Genomic DNA, 11525 nt, shown 5'->3' with positions numbered 1-11525 from the left:
CGAATCGGAATCAGCCATGACAAATCCAACTAATTCCTACCTAGCACCACTAATTGGAGTTAGGAATCGACACTAATCGATTTGATTCCTAATGTCTTCTTTTAAACCTTGTGTACTGGCTAGGATTACTCAAAGAAACTTTCAGGAAAAAAAATTTTAACGATAATAGTTCCCTATTAGGTATTTGATCGATACATCAAAAGTTTCAGAGCTGATAAAACACATAAAATCAAGCCTTTTAACCTATTTCATACTATGCTAGTCTAATATTCTACCGAGATCGATCTCCATTAAGCACATAACATTCCCTTTCATACGAATTAGATCAATTTTTTTTTTCTCTGTTTTTTTTGGGTGATAAAACTCATAAAAGAGAGATTGATCACGGTGGTGGGGAAGGGAACAACAGAATGTGGGGAAGGTGCACCTGAGCGGTGATGTGATTATTATTTATTCAGTTTATAAACTAGGAGGCGTTGACTATATTTTAACGAATCATATCGTGACAGGTGTCAAAGGCGTTTATTGTACCGAATCTTTTTGTCTTTGCTTGCCCCAAAGTGCGTTTTGCTGGCTGTTCGGAACGTGCACGCATCACCGAACGGAGTGGGGCCAATTCAACTTGAGATAGAATTGCGAATTTGCCACTGATGCTGAGATCCACCATCCAAATTCCAATCCTTACTCTATCATAACCGTTAGTCTGACATGGCCCACCCGACGAAGTTCAAGATTGTAATTACACACTAAAGGATGATAAGCCAGATTCTTTTTGGGGGTAATGGGATGATACAGAATTAATACTACTACTTAGGTAATCTACAACCTTATTTTTGTATATTTTTATTATAAAATATTATTTTTTTAATAAGAATAAATCTATCATTTAACATATATTAAAAAAGGGTTCATGTTCTCTGTGCCATAGCGCAAGTTGCGCCTAGACACATGGGCCTGTCACTTAGGGGGGCAGGGTGGTCATTGTGCCCGCCTCCATGTGTCTGGGAGCAACCTGCACCTTCGGCACGAAGAACATTCTCACTTAAAAAAATGTACAAGATAATGGTAATTTTTTTCCCAATGAGATAAGGGGCAATAAAAAGAAAATGTGTTAAGTTCTAAATGCACGTATAAAAGTGTTATTTAACCGATCTTATAAATTGAAAAGAAAAATATTATTGTAATTAAGGTTGGTGAAAAAAAAATAGTAACCTTACATTTTTAGCCTTTTAATATAACATTGATTTTTTTTTTTCAAATAAGAATCAATTTGTCATTTCACACACCTATTGGAAAATGTGCGGCTTTTGATAATGACATAACTTTCAAATTATTTTGTAGAAAGTAGTTTTCTTTCTAGGAGTGTGGCTTATGCCAGCACTTTCATGTGTCAATCGCTCTCCTTCTCAAACAAAGGGGGCAGAGGTGCCTTTTCATACAGGATTGAAAGAGATAGACTCATGGAAGTGCTAGTGTAGGACACACTCCTAGAGAGAATACCGTTTCTCTTATTTTACAAAGCTCTTTTTATTTTTACATTAAATAACTTTTGAAAATAAGACAAAAGGCAATCAAAAGAAGGTTATTAATATAGAGGTAAAAATGACATGATATTTAATACAAATGCAACGGCTGTCTCTCCCATCTAAGTATAGTAATATATGAATACAAAATAACATGATCTTTAAGATACATGCAATTTGTTATAAAGAATAAAATCTCGCATCTATCACAAATTAAGAAGGGAAAAAAATCTCTGAGCCAACCGTTCTCTCTCTCTCTCTCTCTCATATGAAATGATCTCTTTGCCCACATACAAAACCAAGATTACCCGACAACTTAGACAACCTCCTTAGTAGCTACCCTATTAGCTGCTGAAACAAAGAATGAGTCCTTAATAAAAGACATATAGTTACGGATCGGGCTCCTCTACAATGAGGCATGGTGTGTAGCGCACATCCAATGGCTAATCTACAATGATGCGCCCGCCAGCAGAGATCCCAACGCACATTGTGGCAGCCCATCCGTTGGATGTATGTTGCACACCGTGTCGCGCAGCAGAGGAGTCGAATCCTACAATTACATCCATCATCAATAAAAAAGAAGAAATTATTAAAAGAGTAGAAAACAAATCCCAAGGCCATCCAACCTGATTAGCCAAAGTCAACAATTTAACTAAATCACTGGTATCCACCCATGCCTCTACTTTGTGGTATCCTCTTTCCATCGCTTGTTGCAGACCTTACAAGATGCTTCTGGCGTTTGGTGCCTACAGATTCCTTGAATATCCAAAACTCATATAAACATCACAAAATTTTCATTTCAAAAGGAGTAAGTAATGGATCAGTATTGGTTATTCTTAGTGATTGGCTTGCGATCGATAAGATATAAAAATTTGACTTGTGGTCTATCGACTCATCTCTTAGGTATTCAATGGTTGGATTTTTTGTTTGAGCATTTCACATGGTAGAATTTGGTGTCCAAACCAAGGACTCTCTTACGTAGTTTACCGAACAGGGAAAGTATTTCCTTAAGATACTTCTATTAATTTTACCATAAGCTACTAAACTATTTGTGGGAGAATGTACCGCCCATGCCCAAACACAAAGGGATCAAAATGACCACCCCGCCTCATGGAAAGCGGAAATCACACCCCATGATGCCAATGCAGATGCTCTCATTGGCCTCCACTCTCACGCAGGGGCCACACTCCCAACTAGAGAACGCCAACCCATATAAACATACAAACCAAGAACAAAACCCCATGCCCTTTCTTGTGACCACTTTTTATAGTTTATTTTGAGGAAGAACAACTTTATATCAAGTTGATGAAAACAACAATTCCAGCATAGGAATCTTTGACACAAAAAAGTTCGTTTCACATGGTGACATTACGTTTAGGACATTTCTTGTGAGGAGAGTTAATAGTTTGTCTTGCCATTATAAAAATAATGGAGAATGACTCTATCGATCTATTTCTAAAAATATCACAAAATAAGCTTGTTTCATGCTTATAACCTTTTGTGAAATCTTTCTTACGACCATACACGTGGAAGATGCAACATCCAATGATGCTGAGCTCGAGAAGAAAGGAACAAAAAAAAAAGACAAAAAAAAATGCCTTACATCAAACTCGCACCGTTGAATGAATCTTCTTATTTGACATGATAAAAAAATAATAATAAGTGCAACCGTAAATATACTTGTTGAAAATACTACTACTACTATAATAATAATAATATGACCAAATTCCCCAAACTAGATGCATCACATCGATAAACGTCCCCATGTTCTTGCTCCTTATCAATTCCTGGTGAAGACTTTGTATTGTGCCACCATTTCTTTGATATTTAAACAAAAGAAGAGCTTGAAGAAGGAACTAGGAATAATTACAAAGATATTGAGGGGAAGGGGGGGGGGGGTGAATGGATAAATTATATCTTTATAGTGGGAAGTTTCTGTTCACCCGTGATGATATGGTGAAGGGTTCACCCACAAATCTATCGTCATTATTACTTTCCTCATTTGTTTGTGTTGGATATATGTGTCTATCAAACCCAATTTAAAGTGTTTTAAGTTTAATTATTTTGTATTGTCATATGCAATTTGTTGTCCCAAGGTTATATGTCTTAAAGTGTTCGTAATTAGGGACAAATTTGAGCATTCTATTCATGTGGTTGTCATGTTGTATATTTTTGGAATGTGATTCAAAAGCATAAAAGGGAGTATTCACATGGTGTGGACTGCTATCAATTGTTTCAAGTAACAAGATTCTTTGTGACAGTTGTTGATCCTTATCTGAGAGATCCTTACCATAATTGTTGCACCTCGTGTGTTTTGATATACCAAAATTTGATACATACAATAAATATATGTACTTAACAAATAATTCACTTCCCAATATACTGAATACCCTAAGAGAATTAAATGTCCGTGATTGGTAAGATTGTTTCATTGTGACCAAGTGGTCACAGGTTCGAATCTGAAAACAGCCTCTTTGCTAAAATAAAGGTAAAATTACGTACATTATGACCCTCGCTAGACCTCACAATGGCAAGAGCCTCATGCATTGTATATGCCTTTTTAAGCATATGACTATTATTGGACCAAAATTTCCAAACTCAGTGGCAGTTTTGTAAAGAGTTAACAAATGCATTTAAAATATAATTATATTTAAAATAGTTTTCAAAAAATTCTATGCCCAACCAATGGTCAAGATTCTCTAGCATATCGTTTGCTATGGACTTAGGATTAATTTTTTTTTATAGTGCTTACATTCTATACGACTATACCCACAAGCCTATTTTTTCTTTTTTGGTAAGGATACCCAGAAGCCTATTATGTCATTGTTAAGTGGATGAACTTTAAACGCAACTATTTCTGTCACTTTAATGTGATTCCCTTTCAATTATTACCATTTAGGGGTGTACTAAGTGGTAAATAATTTCATGACTCCTTAAAAGTGAGACCTTTAGATGATTACTTATATTTACATATACCGAGTTTGATTTATATAGAAAAATCTAATCGATTCACCCAATAAAATCCTACAACTTATTTATATCATCATTTTTATAAATTATAATTCCCATTTCATAAATGGAGAACTTGTGGGTGGGGTGTAGGCATGTTACATAGTTACTACTAGTAGCTTCCCTCCCTCTCCTCCTACACCTTGTCTTCTTTGCTGCTTGAGTTCTCTGCCATTCAAGTAGAACATACGAACTTGCTTGTTAGCAAAATAGGACCCGTGTTCAAGTGTTATGTTTCTTTGGAGGTATAACACTCGTGATACAAAGTAGTAACCCAAAAATGATCATATTAGAAGACCCAGTTGTTTTGCTCTTTCAAAGAAAGTCTTTCATGTCTAAACGGAGCTTAGACCTAGATTAGATGTCAACACAAATGGGTGAGATCTAATGAGTGGGACAGATCCATCCGTGCCCATTACACCTACTGTATCTACAAGCTCATGTTGCTATTTGTTAGCAACCCCACCCCCCCTCCCCTTTCCAAACAATTTTTTCCCATTACACCTACTGTATCTACAAGCTCATGTTGCTATTTGTTAGCAAACCCCCCCCCCCTCCCCTTCCAAACAATTTTTTCCCAAGTGGGAAACCTACAAGTTCATGTTGCTAATTGTCACCAACAAAAGAGACTTGGAAATTTAGGAAGGGGAACAAAAAAATCTGTGTTAATTCCATCATATGTCCAAGATCACAACATTCTTGCTTCCTCACAATGGCACAACTAAATGAAAACATTCATGGGTATACGCTTCAATGTAAAGTTAAAAAAGACTTGAGGCCAGGATCCAAATTAATTCAAGCTATTGAAAAAGCTCACCAAAAAACAAAGCAGCAACAGAATGGCTGATCAATCTCATATGCGACTCATCAAAACTTACATTGTATTCATACACTAAGATTTCAAAAGACGTGTGGTATCAACGATATCCCCAGGCAGAGAACAAATACAGGAAACAGTGTCATTCATGTCTGGGGGTACTTATACCTTTGATATAAGACTAGCTGTAAGTCGTTTTGGCATATCATCATTCAGCTCCGGAGGGACCTCTTCGTAGAACAATACCACAAATTAGAAACATACAGTAACAATAATATGCAGCAAAACCAACACTTAACAAAGACTAGAATCATCAGACAATACGCATGCTTTGGAAGGCATTGAGCAGGCCTTCTAGTAAATACTGATTCACAGAATTTCTTTTTTATAAGAGGGATCAATCTTTAACAAAAAGAAAGGGAAAATATAATTTTGACAGGACATCTAGCAAAGATTTCTTTGACAGTCTGCCTAATATTTGCCAGATGTGGGAGCGCTCTTCCGGTTGAACCAACCATAGGACAGAAGTGCATCCTTCTCCCCTACCTTTACAACCCCCCCCCCCCTAGCCCAAAAAAACAAAAAAAGACATGTATCAAGTTTTGGGCCTGTCTCCACTATATGACCCACCATGTTATGACGTCTATCCATGTGTTTGTAACCATTGTGAACTAAAGTAGCTCCAAAGTTGCTGACACCAAATTTCAAAGATTTACAGAAAAACCAGATTGGGCTGAAACTTACTAAATCGATGCATTGATTACATAGATAAGATATACACAAAAGTTTAATGTGAACAAAACTGCCACACAGCATACATTTGGGCCATCAAGGCAACCTAGTATAGATCTAGGAAATCTTTACCTTTGAAACCAAGAAGAAATTGATAACACTACTTTTCAGATAAACTCTCTGCTTTTCTTTTCTGAATAGGGCAAAAAGGAGAGAAAAGAAACAAGCCTTCTATGGTTCATGCACAAAAGAAACTCAAATCTAAACACACACAACCCCCCCCAAAAAAAAAAAAAATTTATTTTGATGCCTATTAGTTGCGCAAACTTCTACATAACTTTTTCAAAGTCTTCTTCCTATTCAGTCCTTCATGCTAGTCTCTTACTCCACCATATGAGGATGCTCCATTGTGACCAAGTGGTCACGGGTTCGAGTCTAGAAATAGCCTCTTTATGAAAGCAAGGGTAAGGCTGCATACATTATGAACCTCCCCAGACCCCGCAGTGGAGGAAGCCTCATGCACTGGGTAACACCCTTTTTGAACAACGGTGAACAGAACCCACCTTTGAAAGATTATTTATACACGAGTCCATCAACTTGTTAAATATTAGTTGGGCCTAAATAAAATGCTTGGAAATAGCTATTCAACTCTCAAGTCAAGTCATCAAAATCACATCCAATAAACTGAGTTAAAAGCTGTTATTATGCAATACCACCTATTAAAACAGCATTTTTTATTATTTTTTTTGGGGGCCGGGGGGGGGGGGGGATGGTGAGGCAGAGCACAAAATCATACGTTAATAGACAGATAAGTAGCGGCTAGGAACAATACCAAAAGTCTTTTCTTGATTAAACAGGTAGCAAAATCCCAAAATCAAAATTGGCGCCTCGGCCTGGATTCAGCCACGGTCACTCGGATCGATCTTCCATTCAAGTCCTGCACCGTTAACATTTTTAAAGAGATTATTTAAAAAATAAAGTACATGTATAATTAAACGAAACATCCACAAACTAGTTCCCTGATGAATTATTTTTGGGTAAATTACACAGTGACCCCCTGTGTTTCCAAAATATACACTCCGACCCCCTGAGTTTAGGGTACTTGTTACACTCAGCCCCACTCTGTTAGAGTATTCCCGTTAGTGGCTGACGTGTTGACCATTGATGCCTTAAAATGACAAATATGCCATTAATGGGGTGTGAGCTTACCATTTTGCCCACAGGGCAGCCCAAACTTCACACCCCCTTCCCCTGCTACTTGAATCAGGGTTTAGGGTTTGGCGATCTGCCTCAGGCCATCTTCAAGTCCATCACCGATGACCTGCCTCAAGTTCTTGCTGTGGCGATCTGCTGAGGCCATCACCGACGACTTGCGACGACAAGGGAGGCAATTTTTTCAGTGGATTTGGTTGTCAGAGATCTGAAAGTTACCTCCCATTCCTTTCTCAGTTAAGATCATGGTGGGTTCTCTTCTGCTCCATCTTCTCTCGGTGACCCTAGCCGCAACCTCCCTGAGCAATCAAACCCCTAACTATTCACAATACAAAGATAACAAAGAGAGTACGCCATAGCTGATGGCCCCCTTCTTTGGAACCTGATCTCAAATCAAAAGAGAGATATCCTCCGATATCCCAGTCTGATGTGAAACTTGAGGTGAGGAATCCCAACTCAATAATTTCATGGAAAGATCCAACGACAGGAATGGAAATCAGGTAAATAAACAGTAATAATATTCTGCACTTGAGTTACTGTAAGCAATTTCAGACCCAAAAACTGGATTTCAATCTTCCAACTTGGACAGGAAGTTGAACTTAGAGTTAGTAAAACTGGTCGCCCGTGGATTAAGTTTCAGACAGCAAAGTTTGATGCTGAGAATAATGACTCAGAGAGATCAATTCCCTCTATGGCTTAACTCGGTTAGCGCTGAAACAGAGTAACAATGACTGGAAAAAAGAAAAGGAAGGATGGACAGAAGAATCAGAACAGAGGAAATAAAAAATAAGATAGCAAAAGGGTTGAAGGGAATCTGTCCTGATATGGAAGAATAACTAGCAAGAAGTAGAAGAAGAAGAAACCAATATGCATCCAATGACCAGCAATATCAAACTTGTATTCATACCAAAAACTCCAACCCTAATCAATGATTACGTGCATGTATATAAAAAGGAAAATGCTTCTATTCACATCTTGAAATTAGAAACAACTTTAACTCAAACTCTGTCTCCTACTTGCTACTAATGTATCTATGTTCAACACAATAAAAGTAAACTCAGATTACAAAAATATCCCTAATGAGGTAGAACCAGCATTGCAACTGCATCACCTTTGGCCTAGATGAGATTGCAACTACTGTATGATGAACTACTGTGGATTTTTTTAAGTAGCTATGCAGAATCATTAAAAAAAAAAAACGTAATGTTGATGGTTTCATTGTACACTTACTAGAATCCATATTTGGAAGCTGAAAGCTCTGATAATCTTTACAATGCGGGGAGCGAGTATAACCAAACTTGCACCATTCCATGGAACCCAAAAGAAACAAGGTGCCCTAGACTCGCTAAAACAGAACTGAAGCAAAAATAAAAGGGGTTAAACGTGCACGAGGGTGCTTTCTCCAAGGAGAAATGGCCACAAATTTCCCATTCATATGGGATTACTGGAGGAGGGCAGAGGATGGTAGACACAATAGTGGGGTGGTCGGAGGTTGCAGCGGTGGTGGGGCGGTGGTTGAAGAAGAAAAAGAAAGAAGAAGAGGAAGAAATAGTGGTGGGTCCCACTTTTTTATGTTAAAAAAAATTTATAATATGGTTAATTGAAGGGAAAAATTGCCATTAAAATTTTATACTGAACACCGTCCACTTAAAGGTGCCAGGTGTATATTTTGGAAACACAGGGGGTCGCACTGTATTTAGGGCAAACCTCAGGGGGTCGGTCGCCATGTAATTACCCATTATTTTATTATAAGGCAGACGAGTATCACAGACATAATAGATTAGAGTCAACCTTACCATCAAAGTGAATGACTGAATTATGAAAAAATAGAAAATCACACAGATCTTTTTTACCTTTGTTGGTTATGGAAGTTTGTTGTCTAATACAAAGAATTTCTACAGAATAGGCAATTTCAAAACATGAAGTATCTGATCAATAAAACAATTCGTCCTTCTAAGAGAAATTTCCAGCTTTTTGTTATAAACAATTTCATTCCTTTCAATATCTTGTAGTTATACCAAGTTCCCTCTCCAACACTACTATGGAGCATGCCATTGGTTGTAAATATAAGTATTTTTAGATCAATCTCTGTCCTCTTTACAGATCTATATTCTTTCCTCCAAAAGAATATGCTCAAAGTCGATCAGTGAATTTGGATGCAAAAACACAATGTTGGGGGGAGGGGGGTAGTATAGAGATAAAATGATGAAAATCAGGTAGTCAAGGTTTTAGAATACTCACAACACCATCGAGGGATGAAATTGCATTGTTGACCTCCTCAGCAGAGCTGTAGGTTACAAACCCAAAACCCCTTGATCTACCACTTTCCCTGTCATAAACAACCTTGGCCTCCATTACCTTTCCTTGCTCACTGAACAGGGATTCAAGAGCTAAATCATCAACACCCCATGCTAGGTTACCGACATAAACCCGATTGGCAGAATCAAAACCTCCCCCACCTCGTGGTCCCCTTGCGGAACCACCTTCCTTAGGAGGCGGAGGTCCAGCATTCACTCTCAATGGCCTTCCTTCGAGTTCCTGAAAAGTCATCAATAATTATTTATCAGAGAATAGAAACATTGCCGCCCGTCCTAAGAAAAATTGAATTAAGACACCGTATAGAACTTACCCCAGAGGGTTAACAGAATACATAGATTTATCAATTAAATATAAGCACTTAACAAGCTATTACGGTAGTAGAAGAAAGATGAGCAAGGAAACTTACATAGCCATTGAACTGCTGAGCAGCAGCTTCGACTTCCGCCGCCGTAGACATGGTCACAAACCCAAAACCCCGGCTTCTTCCAGTTACCTTGTCATAAATAACCTGTAAAGGGCTACGAGAATTTTAGTCGCCTTCTCAAACACACACAAGAAGAACGAAGAACGAGGAACGAAGTTAGGGGAAATCTGAAAATAAGCTTGGCATTTAACACTTAACAGTCGTAGTCGTTAGAACAGCTCCGAAAAAATAAAATTCCCACAAAATACTAAACCCACAGATTGAAAAGGAAAAAAAAAAAACAAAACGAAAGTAGATACGAAACCGACCTCAACCATCTCAACATTTCCGGCACGTTCGAAGAGTCCGGCGAGCTCACCACTGTCGACACTGAAGGGGAGGTTACCTACGAAGAGTTTCAAATCAGGAGAGAAATTCTGTTCAGGTTCATCGCTAAAGACCTCCTCTTGCTCGAATTCAGAAGAAACAGCAACTTTAGAAACGAAACGAGACGAAGACGAAGACGACAGGTTCTCGTACCTCTTAGACTTAATTAAGGGAAATGAAAAGGAAATGGAAGTAGAAGAAGGCCTGTTAATACATTTGGCAGAAGAAGTTAGGGAGACGATGGAGAAGAGAGTGGGGGAAGGGTTTTGGGTGTTAGAAACGGCTAGGGTTTTGGGATTGAGCGATGGGAAGGCGAGAGAAGTCGAAGCCATGACTGTTCAGTGATGTCGCTCCTGATAAGGTTCCAAGGAGGAGCGAAAGGAAAAATCTAGCGAGAGAGAGAGACAGAGGGGAGAAGAGGTGGACGATATCGCTTATCATCAATTTAAAAGAGCGGATAGGGCATGACGTGGCATTACCACTAGAGTTCAAACCCACCTCAAATGAATCCCTACCGTCCATCCTCGGTCCCACTGCAAAATGACATCCGTTTTATCTTTAGATATGATATTTTTCTCCCGATAAAAGATAATAGTGTTTCTACCGTTCAAAATTTATTAAAAAAAATGTTTCTATCGCCGAGCGCCGACAGCATCCAGTAAAATTTTGTGTGGCGGACGAGGTGTGTTGTTCAACACATGGATGCCTGGATGGAGTTAGAACATTAACTTCTGAATTCATGGATCGGAATTTGATCAGACTATTGTGCACGTTATCAATAGTGCTATCTTTGCCAAAGAGTCAGCTGCAGTATTAACCTTTCTTGGAACATATGAAAACAAACAAGAAGTAAAATAGGATGACAAATGGAGTATATCATTCATTACAGGTTTTACTTGTAGAGGTGGATAACACAACCCACGTTGAAGATAAGACATCAGTACCCGCTTGATAACTTTACTGTTGTTTTTGCGCTGAAACTGTGCTGAGAAACAGCAGAACAGTTTTTTCCAAAACTGTGCTGAGAAACCGCTTTTGACCCGCTTGGTAAACATGTTCTGAAAATTTGTTCCCAAGAGACTCCCTCTGTTGCTGCCCTCTGGAGAAATGGATATCAAACCAA

At 38.3% G+C, this 11525-nt stretch overlaps 1 protein-coding gene across 1 annotated transcript; it reads right to left on the bottom strand.

The window, feature by feature from the left end:
• Positions 1 to 5360: 5360 nt before the first annotated feature.
• LOC122648318 (29 kDa ribonucleoprotein A, chloroplastic-like) lies at positions 5361 to 10794 on the bottom strand. Its single transcript, XM_043841550.1, has 5 exons — positions 10345 to 10794; positions 10019 to 10120; positions 9535 to 9831; positions 6914 to 7018; positions 5361 to 5579 (listed from the first exon to the last, which is right to left on the bottom strand). The coding sequence occupies exons 1-4, from the start codon at positions 10732 to 10734 to the stop codon at positions 6956 to 6958; spliced, it is 852 nt and encodes a 283-aa protein (XP_043697485.1). The 5' UTR covers positions 10735 to 10794; the 3' UTR covers positions 5361 to 5579; positions 6914 to 6955.
• Between the last annotated feature and the right edge of the window lie 731 nt (positions 10795 to 11525).

The sequence above is a fragment of the Telopea speciosissima genome, unplaced genomic scaffold (assembly GCF_018873765.1).
Source record: "Telopea speciosissima isolate NSW1024214 ecotype Mountain lineage unplaced genomic scaffold, Tspe_v1 Tspe_v1.0770, whole genome shotgun sequence".
Lineage (NCBI taxonomy): Eukaryota > Viridiplantae > Streptophyta > Magnoliopsida > Proteales > Proteaceae > Telopea > Telopea speciosissima.
Note: the sequence above shows the minus strand (reverse complement) of the source record. Positions and strands in the feature narration are given on the sequence as shown.

Bases quoted from the DNA above. Each gene is read 5' to 3' on its own strand.
- LOC122648318 (XM_043841550.1), bottom strand. From the start codon at position 10,734: ATGGCTTCGACTTCTCTCGCCTTCCCATCGCTCAATCCCAAAACCCTA. The intron at 9,832-10,018 runs GTAAGTTTCCTT...ATGACTTTTCAG, and splicing joins CTCAGCAGTTCAATGGCTAT to GAACTCGAAGGAAGGCCATT. The intron at 7,019-9,534 runs GTGAGTATTCTA...TTAACGGTGCAG, and splicing joins TTTCATCCCTCGATGGTGTT to GACTTGAATGGAAGATCGAT.